The sequence below is a fragment of the Eucyclogobius newberryi genome, unplaced genomic scaffold (assembly GCF_026437365.1).
Source record: "Eucyclogobius newberryi isolate DKJ021-1_F unplaced genomic scaffold, fEucNew1.0.hap1 SCAF_17, whole genome shotgun sequence".
Lineage (NCBI taxonomy): Eukaryota > Metazoa > Chordata > Actinopteri > Gobiiformes > Gobiidae > Eucyclogobius > Eucyclogobius newberryi.
In genome coordinates, this window is record NW_027315801.1 from 23,013,329 (window position 1) to 23,028,994 (window position 15,666).

Below are 15,666 nucleotides of genomic sequence, written 5' to 3' on the forward strand. Positions count from 1 at the left end.
TATTTGTTTATGTTATATGTCTGTGTGTATGTGGGTTGTTTCTTTCATTCATGTATTGTTTTTGTTTTGTTTTTTCTTGTTATTGTTGTTATTGTTGCTGTTCCTGTTTATTGTCTTTGTTGTACAGTATATGTAAAATAAAATAAAAAATGATAAGAAAAAAAAAATAGATAAGCAACGTTTGTTTTAACGCAGCGGATCAAAACTAAACATGTACTAATCCACGGTGGGGGGACCATAGTTTGTTACCTCTGCTGATTTAAAACGAGTGTGTACTGCTCGTATGATCGGACTGCGCGGTTACATGCAGCTGAGATACAACTACACTTTGAAAAGTTCACTTTAAGGGTCCGGTTTTCATGGTCTGATTGTAAACGTAGTGACAGTCTTATGTGTATTGCAGTCATGGGTTAGTAACTGGTAATTCAACGGGTTCCAACAAAAGAAAAAATGTACACTTGTTTTATTACCCCATTTTGTATCCTTCTTTCCTTTTGCTGAAATTCCACAAAGGGTTAGAACTGGTTGTAGCAGTATATAATTCATAGCTAAAGCATGTACAGTTTAACGTAGAACAAATGCAAACACTTTCCTCTGGGTTTATACAGTATTAGACCAGCAAAGTGGCCTCAGAGTTCACCTTAATGTCAGCGAGCAGCACCACATGTCCACGGGTCACTACAGTGTATTGTGGCCTTTTAAATGCTTGCAGGCTTTTGGCTTGCACAATATACATTACATTAACGTTCAAGCAGAAGACTTTTACGTAACAGTAAACAACAAATGTATTTCTCAAGAATTTATTGAGTATAGCGAGGTCTAATGCACATATACTCTAATGGAAGATAGCATTTTGTGTCACGGTCAAACGTTCGATCAATAGTACAGAGTGTGTGTCTTTTGGTTAAATTCTTCAGTTTAAGTTATGAACATAGAGTACAGCAAAAATGAATGAACAAAAAAATGGGTTTGAAGCTTGTGTCAGAATTCCTCATCAATCCACAAAGACGCTTGAGTCACGGACTATCAGAATATGACTGTAAAGTTTGAACAGATGTAATTGAGTCGGATTTTTAAAAATGTGTTTGTCTTGAACAATTTGATTGAGCGGATGAGATCCCAAACACATTCCTGCAGTGCACCAGGAGATAGAACTATGGCCGTCCTCCAAATTCTAACAAGAGCACAGAAATACAATCCCCGCATAAACAAGTGTAGTTAAAGGACAAACAAGTGAAAAGAACTTTCTCATTTGTCCACAGTGCATCATTTCCTGTGGCTGCAGGGCATCTCTCCACCTCTCACGCTGCGACAATGCCATTGCGAGGGGGTCAAAGGAATCCATTATTAAGCTGCACGGCTATTTATGGAAACACCCTGGTGACTTTAGAATTATTTATTAAGCAGCTGATAATTAAAACATGGCTGTTTGGAGGGAAGAGCAGAAGGCAGAAATCTCGACTGTGAAGGGGCCAGTGAATGAGTGAGCTGGGAGATCCCTGGGGAAACGTTCTCCCTTTGTGCGCTATATATAACTCTGAGCACTGCAGCATGGAGGCGTGCACATGAGTTTATCCACATACGTGCACTGGCACACATATGATGCACACATACAAGCGTCAGCACTGCAGTGAGAGGGGGAAACCACAGGAACTCCCAAACAGGCTTCAGAGCACACCAGATAAATGAGCAACGCGAGTAACACAAATTCAACAAAGGCCAACCACATTGCTGCACCGATACGCTGCAGGTTTAGAGTGGATACTCAACTCAATATAAACATATATTCATCTTAAACCCATTTTTTGTCGGCCACAGTTTTGTTTTTACATTCAACACTCAGCAGCGTGAAATGGGACGAAGAGTAAGCTTTCATAGAGCCTGGCATAGTGGTGCAACCAAACCCCTATGCCATAGTCAGGCACCATGGAGTCATTATTGATTGACTAAATACATATTTACTGTTATCACTCAATAAATGTGTATGCGCCATGCTAATAACTAATAGAATGTTCTGTCCAGTACATTTTTACAGCATCACTGGCCTTCCAAAATGTGGTACACTTTTTAAAAACTATTCTTTAATAAGCCTCATGAACTAAGACTAAATTCATAATGAAAGAACTGGTTTACTGAATGATTCAGTCATATTAAATACCATACCCCTAATTCCAAACCTTAACCCCTTAATTAAGTAGGTTAGTTACCAAGTCTAAATCAGCATGATTTCATTGTTCATTATGAATTAAGTCATTGTTCATGTTTTATTAAGGCTAATTAGGGAGTAGTCATAATAAAGTAATACCAATATTTTTACATCAGATATCTTGCAACCAAAGAACTTACATACAAGAAAACATCAAAACAATAATCACTTTACTGGAATCAATGATAAAATTCAAGAGCATAATCTACAACTGAAATGTACAGACACAAATGCTCACAAAGGTTTACAAAATTGCAGCTTATAAATTGTACTCTTTGTTCATCTAAATCCATTCTGTACTGAGCAGTGCATCGCATGGATGCGTTTAACCGCATGCACGCGCTGCACACGTATGACGCACACGCCGCGCTTACTACTGCAGCGGAGAGAAGGGGGGAACAAGAGGAACCCCCACAGTGGCTCCACAGCACAGAAACGGCCTCATTAATAATTCACTTCATTTACAGAGGCTTACGCACTCACGTGAAGTTGAGTGCAAGCACAGAAATTACTTTAAGAATTTATTTAAATGGAAGTCGTTTGAACTCAAAACATGTGTTGTTGACCATATTTACCTTGGGAGGGGCCACATTTTATGCTCTGGTAAAATATTTTATATCTAAAAAAGATGTTTCTACTTTTCTTTTATTATGTTCTTTTTTTCGGTTTATGAGTCAAAAGTCAGTTTATATGTTCAATATCATACGACATGGCCCAGTATATTTAGTGTTTTAATACAAGCTACAGTGGCTCCCTCTAAACTAGCACTAATACTTGTAACTAAATCTGCCTTGAGACTAGATCAGAGGACAGACATGGTGCCTTTTGTTCCTGAAGGTTACTTACTGTTCAGGACATGACCTGTTGTAACATTTGACAAATCCAGTGCGGTGTGTTCTGCTGCTCGGCTGAGAGTTTTCTAAAGTCAGCCCATTACTCAGAATCCCCTCGAGAGCCGACAGAACTGGGGGAGCGACCGTCACCTGCTCGTGGTTAGCCTCTGCTTGGATTGCTAATGGCCCACAACTCGTCTGTAGTGAGCCGTTTACATGCCGACCCCATTATTCCTTCACATCTTCGAAAGCATCCTGCAAAGGGGGTCGCACGATGATTTCAAGATATCATTTTTAGATTTTAAGATTAAGACACAATAAATATGTTGGTATAAAACAGTATATTTGAGTGAAATAAGGTCCAATAGCGCAAACGTTCCTTTAAACCTTATTCAACACGTTTAGACACTAAATTATCACCTTTTTCAATTTCATTCCGCAGTGGGTCGTGAGTCGGTTGCATGGATATTTCGAGGGGTCCTGACTTGAAAAGTTTGAGAACCGTTGCCCTATGGTATGTCACTTTTCACTTCTCGTCTTGATCAAGATGTTATTGCTTTGTCAAGAATGTTCCATAATACGGCATTACATTTATCCGTCTCCGTGGATACAGAGAGGTGACACTACCAGGCCAAGTTACAGGTCAAAACTGTGGAGAACAATGTTGTGTGGTGTTCCTTTTAAAAGTAACCTCTTTACTGCCCTGGAAAACTAACCTGTTACTTTACCACACAATACAATGCCATACAATACACCACGTTCCCAATTATGAAGCAAATTATATTTTTATCTGATTTTGCCAAATAGTAAATATAAAGAGAGTCAAAAATAAAAACGTAATTATTAAACCATGTTATTGTTGTAAAGAACTGAAAATGGTCATTTGTGAAATTAGAATCATAAGCAGGTCATATTTACTGAAATCAAAAGCCATTTCAATCAAAACGTCTTAACTGGTCAAGTTATATTTTAACAAAGGACCCTTATTTGGCCCTGCAACGAGTTGGCCACTGTCCAGGATGTACCCCGCCTAAAGCCCGAAGTCACTGGGATAGGCTCCAGTCACCTGCGACCCCGAACGGGAACAAGCGGTAGAAAATGGATGGATTGATGGACCCTTATCTGACAGGGGCTTCAACATTCTTGCATCAACTGAACTTGTGAGTTTGTGGAGAGTTTCTGCTTGAATTTATTTGCAGGATTTCAGAATAGCCTCCAGAGCTGTGTTTGAATGTGAACTGCCTCCCGCCTTCATCCATCTTTGGCTTGAGGATGCTCCACACTCAATAGGGTTGAAGTCAGGGGAGGACGGGGGCCACAACATGAGGACGGGGGCCACAACATGAGTTTCTCTTCTTTTATGTCCATAGCAGCCAATGATGCTGAGGTATTCCTTGCAGCATGGGATGGTGCCTTGTCATGCATGGAGATGTTTTCCACATACTTTACAGAGGTCCTTTTCGCACCTTCACTCGCCCCATGACTCCGCCCCCTCCTTGCTGGCATTGCAGCCATGTTGGGACAGGGTGGCCGTCCACCAACCATCCACCACTCCATCCATCTGGACCATCCAGGGCTGCACTGCACTCATTAGTGAAAATTAGTCTTCATGTATTTCTGGGCCCACTGGAGCCGTTTCTGCTTGTGAGCATTGGTTAAGGGCTGAATAGAAGGTTTATGCATAACTGCAAGCCTCTGGAGGATCCTACTCCTTGATGTTCACAGGACTCCAGAGGCACCAGCAGCTTCAAAATACCTGTTTGCTGCTTTGTAATGGCATTTTAGCAGCTGCTCTCTTAATCCGATGTATTTGTCTGGCAGAAACCTTCCTCATTGTTCCTTCATCTGCTCAAATCTACAAATCTTTTAATAGAACGACGATCACGCTTAAGTTGTCATACCTTGTAACAGTACTGCTTACAACACTGTTTCACACTATTTGGTCCTAGGGGGATAATTTTTCGTCCCCATAGTTCTTGAAAATGGTGATCTGCTTAATAATGTACAACTTACTTATTTTTTTTCAAATTGTCTTTAATTGGACCTACCTGGCAAACTAATTGGCACTGTTGTCTGTGATTGATTTCACAGACACAAAGAGCCCTGAGACACAAAACCATCCATGAGTTTCACTGGAAAAAATGAACAAATTATCTTTATGACAATTAAAAACAATTTGCATAATCGTTTGGAACGCTATGTAAACAAGTGCAGCTTATGTGTAGTTTCTGTTAGCAATAAAACCTGTAATTGAGTAAATGTAATTGAGTAAATACAAGATGGATAAACTTAATATCATTCCTAAAAGATACCTAGACATACGTGCATTATATGATCTGCTGTCTCCATGGATGTATGTCAGTTAAACGCCATTCTGTGTAACTTTCCAGGCAAAGCAACATCGCCTCCATGGACACGAGCAGTTGTCACACCCTTCATCAGAAAAGTTACACAGTACACCTTTAACAATAACAGGCTCGAAGAGACAGTGGCGATTCACACATAGACTTAAATGCTCTAAGGTTTCTCAAACAGTGGCACACGTAGGCACCAGAGAAACTAGAGCGGCTCATCTTTCTGCATCACTGTGACGATCGGTAAACACGCTGTCTTGTGTCCACCGTCCCGTGTCCCGTGTCCCGTGTCCCATCTGTGAGGGAACAGTGAGGTCTGCGCTGGCTCATTGACTGTCTGCAGTGTCCAGAACGTGCTGAGCCAAGGCATCACATCACCGCGTTCAATCATCCTTCATTCTATCTCCAGACAAGGGCACATCAAGAGGGACATCATGTAGGGATGGCTTTTGATATTAGCCCATTACAACTCAGAAACTTGACCTTCTTCGGTTTATCATGCAGAAGTAGACAATGGACCAATTTTAGAAACAAAGAAGTCGGACAAAGTGCTTCAGCCAAACAAAAAGCAATTGAAGAAATATTATGTGCACCATGCAAAATAAGTAAGACGTTTAATTACAAAATAAGGAATATTGCATAATTCCAGTCCTTAATTTGTATCACAACCCAGTGTTGTTGTCGGTGTTTACTTATTATAGTAAGGTTGATTAAGGTCTTTGGGACATGTTTGTTAACCATGTCTTGGCAGAACTGCATTGTGGGAAGAAATACTATATCAAAGTGGAGTCTGTTACCTTGATATTAACTCAAACTCACACACTCTAAACTATTGGTACCACCACAGACTAGGGCTGCACACTTTTAATGGTTACAATTAGCAAATCAAAGACTGTATTTATGTCCCTTTCAAATAACAAAATATGCTACTAACTTTGTAGCTTAGACTTCGGTAAACACATAAAAAATAATACAAGAATCAAATGCATTTCAGAACATGTATGTTTTCTCTCAAATGTTCCTTTTGGACAGTTTAAAATGTGCACTTTGAGAAGAGTCCAACTGTTAAACACAAATGTAATCACTATTGCGGTGTGTCTCGGACAAATCACAATTCAATATTTTGACAAAAACATGTTCAGCTCTACAACAGACCTCCACCAAACACATAAGGTGTATTTGTGTTGAGTCTAGTCCAGTTTAAAGTGGTCCATTTAGTTAGGAAGCAGAGCCAGGAAACGTGCTGCTGGACCCAGCGGGACCAGCCTCTGATTAAACGCTCCTCTCTGGGGTAGTGGCAAACTTTAGGCCCTCAGCCAACACCTGTGCAGCTCCTCACCACTCACAACCAAAGAACATTGTGTTTATTTTATGTTTTCATCCTTAGCACCACCAGAAATAACATTTTTATTCTGTTTTGGCAAAATGAGGTTATCAAGTTGAAAAGACATGATGCTAAATTTGCTTTTTGTGTGTTTTAACGCTGTCTTCTCATCAGAACTAACCTGGAGTTGTATTTTGCCTCATTCACAAACATTTCTGTATTCTTATTTACTGGTCCTCTCGTTCTGAGCACTCAGAAATCATTCCAATTACATTTTTCCAAGATAAGTTATGTTATAGACTAGAAACCTGGAAGTTTCCTACCCAGTTTTTAAGCTCATTCTCAGCGGACTCTTTTTGAGTATTTTTGCTGCATCTCAAAAGAAGTTTCACAGGTAGTGATCTAGACAATCTGAGAAACTTGAATTTATTAAATTTTCTCAAACCAGCCCTGCAGATTGAAAATGACTTTTGGAAGTGAAAAGGTCTTGTTTTTAAAACATTCAGATGACAGTCCACATGATAGTCCAGATGACAACTTGTTTTACGAGGATCGCTCCAGGACGAATGAGGGATTACACAGACACAAACAATACATAAAGCAATAAAGTGCAATTGTTTCTCATAACCTGGGTTGTTTTTATGTTGTTCATTTGTATGCTGTAATTATGTTGCTGCCTCTTGTCCAGGACACCCTTGGAAAAGAGGTGTTTAATCTCAATGGAACTCTTGGTTAAGTAAAGGTTAGAATAAATGTATAAATAAATAAATAATGGCTGTGTTATTATGTATTTTTTACACAATGTCCATTTCTACAGCTGGGACCTTCAACGCCTAAAATTGAGGTGAAAGTGTCCCTGTACAATATTTTACAAAACATGAAATATCAAAGCCAAGGTGTCAAAAGCTGCTTTAGAAGTAAAAATAAAGCAGGGTACTTTGTCTCCATTAATGGTTTACTGGGCACAAAGCTTTACATTAGTCTCTTTACTGTTGGTACTCAAAAAAAAAAAATCCATGGGTCATTAGACTTTAATATTGCAGGATGTTTTAAGTGGTGATCACACAGATACGGTTACAGCGTTTGACTTTACAGCCTTTCACTTACTTCTCCCATGTTTCTGACGGACGTCTGAGCAGGCACATACCGCCAGAGCACATTACAGACCGCTGAATCATCACTTTCTCCATAATGCATTTCCTCTATATGATCCCAGCGCACGGAGAACTGTACAACCATCTTTTTTTTTTGTTTTAGTATCCTCCCTCTGCCATTGATTACTGCGCTCAGATTTTCCGTTTGTGGAGCCTTGTCTTTACTACCTCGGCTCTTTTCCCTAAATTTGCGCTGATTCTTTTATAGAGGCTGCAGTTTCTTTTATCGTAGTCGGCAGAATGGGGCATCGAGTGGGCAGATGAGGGAAAGAGAAAAAACAGAAAGCGAAAAGTGCTGATCTCTTCATGTCGGTTGGCTCGGCTGATGGTTCGACTCCCACGCCGCTCTGAATTCCCTTTTTTACATTGTCCAGCTTTGGAACAAGTACAGAAAAGGTATACAGATAGAATACTAGTCTAGTATTGCAAAAATACAAAAAAAGTGTTTAGTAGACAACAAAATGTATCCTTTCCATCCAAAGCACAATTACCAGTCGATATATGTTTCTTAAATATGAGGAAAGTTGTGATTTAGCCCAAGCATTAACTGATCGGCGATTAGTTCCTTCCGCCAGTTGCCGTGCTGTTCTCCAGAGCCTAATGCTGCTTTATGTCGGCTAAAGGTCTCACGGTCATTACAGTCATTTATCCAGCATCGTGCCATATAAATCTCATTCAGCATGTGTCCGTCAGAGAGCGGGGATTGTGGGGACGCCATTGTGGCTAATAGGCTGTGGACATGAACCGTGACCGAACATGTCCCGCGCTCACACATGGGAATACCTAATATGTGGTGGAAAGACGGGCAGGTTAATGTGTGATTTGGGAAAGCCTTTCAAACAGCTGGGAGCTTAATTGAATGATGATCCAGCAGGGTTTCCTTTTGCCTGCTTGTAAAATGCTTCAAGAGTGTAAGAATAGGTGGTAGTGGTGGTGTAGTGGTTGGACGTGTTGCACATATAGTTGTTACAAGTATACTCTCTTTCCCTACAGTTCAAGGTGTCAAATAATACTTTCAGACAATAAAAGAGAAAAATAAGGTGAAATCATGTCTAAACCTTGCTGAACTAGCCCTCGAACCAGGGAAAAACAGTCGTGTTGTTGGATTGCTGTATTGGTCATATAATTTTGACTCAATGATCCGTGAAATGTTCATGTATTTTTATTCTGCCTATTTGTTTGGTAAAATAGACCATATGGTTGTAGTAGTCAACCAGCAGATTCCTTCAATGTCTCCAGTTCTTTACTCGCTCATTTTTAATCTGGCAGAAGTTGGATTGATGAAAAGTGATTGGGAAAAATTGAGAAGCGAAAGGTCCCAAGAGAGAAGCGAGCAGAGAAATCAAACTTGTTAATTCCAGTTTAGTGAAAAACACAGGTACATTTTCTGTCCACAAATGCACAAAGTGCTTCTTTCTGGATGTTTTTTCCAAAGACATAATTGTCAGAATGTCTGCGCCTATTTATATATGTTGGTGTTTCACCTTTGGCTTCCAATGTTGCAGAGTAAATAATCAATTGCAAAGACCAACTGGTGGGTCGAGCCCATTCGCAGCAGATGTACAAGATTGTAATTTCATAAAAATCACCAGAATTCATCTCGTTTTGTGAGGTAAGCTAATTTGTACTTTTACTTACGTTACCCTAAACAACAAACACAACCTTCTTGTTGAGAAGCGCTAACCCCAACCATCAGCTGACAAAATCCCGCGCTATATACCCCGGCCGCAATAGTGCTCACTATCACAGATGTGGGAAAAGCTCTTGTGCACATATTGTCAAGCACAGAGTAATCCGACAGCAGAGACAAACGCTCACCTGGCCGCGAACACTAATCCAATCGACCTGCAATAGCACCTCAAAATAGTCCTCTAAGCCTTCATCTGCCCGCATATACCGGCCAATACTACAATGGCCAATGCAGGAATTTGCTTTGGATGGGCCTGGTTCCCGTAGTATCCAATGGGACTGAGGTATTGCTGACTACAGTGAGATTAACAGATCTTTGAGAAAATCTTTGAGCAGATCAGGTGTCGGGGGCCTTGGTGTGAATGGGAAATCGGTTGGAGTGCGCTGCAACTTCCGCAGCTGTGGCTTTTGTACACGTATAAGTCTCCTGCAGAAGAGCATCGGCATCTCTGGCTGCACCGTGTGGTAGTAATGCAGTCATGGTGAATCAGGAGTACTACTTAACAAATATCAAGCAACAAATTGATGTATACATGCCATTGCCAATACATTATAGACAAGTGAGTAAGAGAGTGAGTCAAAAGGTATATTTAAACTGGTCATGATAAAAGTATAACCCAAAGCATAGCCAAATAAGTACATTAATGGGTGTCTGTTTTGTTAGCAAATGCAGTGAACATTATAGACTTGTTTTCTCTTCTTTTTTTGCAATAGTAATGTTGCGTTACAGTTGCCCTCGGAGATGTAGTAATACGTCTCAGAATTTATATTTGGAAACTCGGGCAACATTTCAGAAGCCCGAGTTACAACATCGTTGTGCTCTGCGTGTGGATAAAATGTAACATCCGACCGTTCAAATATTTATAGCACTTGTGTAATTTTCCCTTAGGTTGCTTTCTACTGTCCACTCGCTCTTTGTGAACTGCCCCAGTGCTGAGCCACTGCAGTTATAAATACTTCATTATATTCCTTTTACGCTAATGCTGCTAAAGTCTACACAGAACTGATAAAATTCTCTTTCAAACGTTGATTTATTACTCACAAATTTGATAACACTGCCCGGGTTAATAAATCAACTTAATTGGACGTATACTTTTGGTTGATTTGTGCACTTTCCTGGTTCTTATCTTTTTATTTGCGACGTTACAGTACATAACAGACATATGACAAAAGTGTTTCTCCGAGGTACGAGTTTTGACCTTCGAGGATAAATGTAACGCAACATCATCATATATACAGTATAACAAAAGTGACCTCTGACAGTTTGGATTAAAGGTGCACTGCGTAGCTTTTCTGGTGGAGATTTCACCACCTGCTTGAATTGAGAAAGGTGGTGTAGCGCACCTTTAAATGAAGTATTTTCTCACACAACCACAGTGAACTGCCTTGAAACTACAATTTTTACCCACACAAATGCAAATGTGGCAAGAACAGCACTAATATCAATACAATCTCATATCCAGATATTGTTTTAGTCTACCTTGTATTCGCACAGTCTACAAATGTACTCTGGGAAAAAGCAGTTCATAAACAAAAGCGTCATATTTCATTATATCACTGTTTGGTGACTGCAGTTTTAATTAAATACACTGCCGCAGCTTCCCAGGCCTCTTTTCTCAAACACGGACTCCACCTGGACCATGACTCTTGCAATATTAATACTATGTCTATGAAAAAGGTGTCCCATAACGACCAGACGTGCAATATACCACTTTATAGTCGCAGACATCCATTTGTCCATTTGGATTTGACCACTGTTCACAAATCTCTCCATTTATTTAAAACATGATCTGAACCAGTCTGAGGTACAATTTAATCTCCCAAATAAACATATCCGAGCCCACATATGCGGAAATTAATACACATCTACTCCTAAAGTGGAACACTGGATTATTTGCATTTATATTATTGTTTCATATCATTCAGACATCACGTTTGGAGGAACATGTTCTGGTCATTTAAAATAATGGAGCAGGAATCCAGAGCATGAGTAATCCAGGAGAAAGTGCATCTCATTAAATAAATCATACTCTATATCTTACCTTATGCAGAACATGTTTTGACTTTCTGCGTTTTGTATTTTCCCATACATTACGGGCATTGTTTTTTATGCTATTTTCACTTCCCCAAGTTTCATTGTAATACTGTCTTCTGTCCCCGGATTTTTGTTGCCGTTGTGTGTTTGTTGGCTTTAATATCTATTTTTAAGAGTTTTAATCCTTTTTAAAAGATTTTATGGCCCGTAGGCTTTACCAGACAGGAGAGGGCAGTTGGAAATGGGGGGGGAGAGAGAGGGGAGGTCCGAACCCAGGACACCGCGGCCGCACCTGGAGCCCGGGATACGTGTGCGCGCCCCAACCACTCGACCATCGGGCAGCACCAATTTATTTGTGTCTATTAAGTAAAAATCCATGTTTTTTTGCCCCCTCACAGAATAAAATTGAATGATTATAAATTAGCATTGGTGATTTGGCTGAATGTGTAATTGCAATTTTTTGGGACATTGCATATACAATTAGATTTGCAATTTGTTTTAAAATTAGAATTTAATTTATGGTGCACACATTTTAAACTCATCCATTATCAAGATTTGTGGTGGACGGATAAAAGATGTTCATAGGGATATACAGTTTTAAAATGAAGATATTTTGTTGTTTGCAGCGTTACTTTGGGAATAGTAATAATAATAATAATATTATATGATTTTGAAAGTACTTAAAAGCTGTAAAGGAGCACAATATTGTTCTCCTTTACAGCTTTTAAGTACTTTCAAAATCATACTTTTCCAAGATTTGTATCACATTGGAAGAATGACAATCACTTTATCACAAACTAAATGCATCTTTTCACAAAATGTTCTACTGTTAAGACCTGTACATACATTCAATTTCATGATTTAATTCACACTTATGTTGTATTGCTTTACTCAGCATCCCACCAAATTAACATGAACATTTACACTCTTTTCATTTTCACCAGTGCATAAGTGTGTTAGATTATGGACTATTGTGAAACTTTATGAAGATAGGTCAAATGGTGGATCAAAATAGGGAATGAGACTAAACAGGACTAAACCTTCAGGACTAAGCAAACCAGGACAAGTGTGAATGCACCCTACGTTTCTGGGACACATGCGTCTAAAAACACACCAAGACCTCTTTTTAAATTACAGTCAAAACTACATTATTATTCGTGACGCTTTAAGGCTTGATCAAATCTTAGGTGTACAGTATACAAACAATATTTGGGGAGCACCTGGATGAGATGATGATTCATATCAGGGGGTTCCCTTTGCACATGCTCGCACACACTGGTGCATTCCAGTCAAGTCCATTTAGAATCTGTGTTTTCTCTTTTCAGCATTTTCTGTTTATCAATCTCCTCATATTTAATTCATAGTCTGATAAAGACTGTCCATTATGTGGAGTTACAGGCAGTTAAGACTTTGAGCCAACAGTGCATTTATCAGCATTTGCTCATTGTTTCTTCACATATTTTTCACAACCATTTGGACATAATATACAGGGGAAATTTAGCCTTCATATTTTTTTCTTCATAGCCCATTAGAACTAACGGATGTTTGAAACTGTCTCAACATCAAGGAGTGTAAAGCACAATACTGTGATATTACATGTGTATGTATGCATAGGTAATTATCTATATGTTTGTTATGTTGCAGGCTATATTTAAAAGTGGAGCCAGTTGCATTGTGTGCAATGATTTGAACCTAGACCATGAGAACATATAACATATTGTTGTTTTATTCACAAAGAAGCCTATTGGGCCTGTTCTAAATGCTTGTCCATCTGCCAAAGCAGCTCACATCCAGCCCCGAGCACACACAATGGTATGGCACAGCGTCACTTACCGCACAGCAGCTGCATCCACGCGCACGTCTTGTACACGGTGGAGGTGTTGCAGAAGAAGAAGAGCGCCATGCATGCGATGCAGCTGAGGGTCAGCACCATGGACAGCAGCACGAAGACCGACGCGGCTTTGAAGGCTCCGGACGGGATGGAGCTGAAGTCGGAGAAGCTGCCCACGCACGTCAGCTCGCGACTGGGCGACGGCCCCGTGCCCACGCAGTAGTGGAACAGGCCGAAGTATCCGGCCTGCGGCGTGTTGACGCTGTCGCCGATCCAGTAGGGCTGAATGAACACCACCACGTTGACGATGGCGAAACAGATGGTGAAGATGGCCCACAGCACGCCGATGGCCCGCGAGTTACGCATGTAGTTGTCATGGTAGATCTTGGAGGCTTCTTGGGAAGGCAACATGTTTGGTCTTTGTGTAAGATTTCAATGTAAAAAAAAAAAAAAAAAAAAGTAAGAAAAAACGAAGAAAAACCCCCACGCCTTTTCCACACACAGGCTTGAATGGGCCTACATCACCTAACACAACACTAATGATGCCAGTGACACGCGCGGAGCCGCACAAACGCCGCTACATGCACGCAGCCCCGCGTTACCTATAGCTCTACTAAATAATTGACCAGCACCAGTGATTCAACATAGCGCTCTGAGGCGCGTCTCCTCAGGGCCCATCAATGATTGAGAAAAAAGACTACAACGAGCTTCAGAGCGTGTGTCTTTTTTGGGAACAGCTTCAAATGTGAGGTTCATTGTAGCGTCGTGTCGCTGACATGGAGCCCGTTGAACAGCGCCAGCGGTGCAGCCTCCGTCCCTCTGCGTCCCCAGCATCCGCGCGGGGTGCTCCCCTCTTTTTCTCTGCTCCTCCACTGACCCTACCGTCTCCCCCCAAAATAAAAAAAACACGCACAAAGACTCCGTGGATGAAAACAGACGCGCGCTGTCACACAGTCCTCTCCGCGCGCATCCTCCACCGCCTCGACTCCATTATCGGCTCAGTTTTGCTCCTCTTCTCGCTTTCTCTCGAGCGCTCCGTTGTCCTCCTCCTCTTCCCCGCGCGCGCTCCCCGGAAGATGCTGATGTTGTACTGATGACAGGCAGGCACGGTGCGCAGGCACGTATGCGCGCGCCACAGCAGCAGCAGGAACAGCAGTGAATTTGCATCAAAGCGTGCGCCCGCCGCTACTCACCTTGATTTGGGAATTGGGCAAATGCACGTTGGTAAATCTAGAGACGTGACCACGAGAGTGGTGTGAGGAGGAGGATGAGCTGCACGTGTGCAACGTCAGGCTCCAGGGCCAAATCTGGAACTTTTTAGTGACCCTCCTGGTCCTTCTCAGATTTTGAAAAAATGATGATTAAAGTGATGCCATGCAGACATGGGCCAGGGTGAGTCAATGCTATTCCTTGAATATCTCTGGGTTCCAAAATGATGAGACAATAGGAGTCCAAAATTTTGCATATAACAGGAAACTGCAACCCACGAATAGGCCCAAATCCATGCAGAGGTTTGTCACAAAATATAGTTAATTTTATAAAGTCCTAACCTTTATTCAAATAGGACAACCTCACTGAGATAAAACTATAAAAATACATTACATAAACACATGAAGCAAAACTCAATAAAAAACATAATTGAATTAAAATTCCTGTATACACATCTAGGCAAGGCAAGTTTATTTGTAGAGCACAAGTCACAAGGCATTTCAAAGTGCTTCACACAGCTGGAAAAATTCATTAAAGTACAGAAATCACAAAACAGTTAAGAAGAGTGCATATACAACTAGATAATTTGCAACGGCTGGAGCCATTGCTAGAGTGTCTGCGTCTCTCCCTCCCTCCCTCCCTCCCTCCCTCCCTCCCTCCCTCCCTCCCTCCCTCCCTCTCTCTCTCTCTCTCTCTCTCTCTCTCTCTCTCTCTCTCTCTCTCTCTCTCTCTCTCTCTCTCTCTCTCTCCCTCTCTCCCCCTGCTCGGCTTCGTCACAAAAGTCTAAAGAATAAAGTCTAAAGAAATCCACAGACACTCATAATGCCCAAATTCATTTAAATGGGGAAAAAGTACTAATACTTTTGAAAATTCTGCAAAAAGTACAAGTTGTTCAAATATCAAAAGTAATAGCACACGTACTACTGTGAAAGCGATCGTAATGAGGTATAACATGTTGAAATCGGTTAAAGCGTTAAGGAGTTGAAACTGTCTAAATGGAGTACTAATACTTTTGAAAATACTGCTAAAAG

General features: G+C 40.8%; 1 protein-coding gene across 1 annotated transcript in view; it reads right to left on the reverse strand.

Annotated features, from left to right (window-relative positions):
- The window catches only part of LOC140363154 (LHFPL tetraspan subfamily member 4 protein-like), a 30,454-nt gene extending 15,816 nt beyond the window's left edge, over positions 1–14,638 (reverse strand). Inside the window, exon 1 of the mRNA XM_072449519.1 lies at positions 13,429–14,638. Coding sequence (XP_072305620.1) covers positions 13,429–13,837 — 409 coding nt within the window. The 5' untranslated portion in view covers positions 13,838–14,638. The remainder of the gene's footprint in view (positions 1–13,428) is intronic.
- Positions 14,639–15,666: the final 1,028 nt, after the last annotated feature.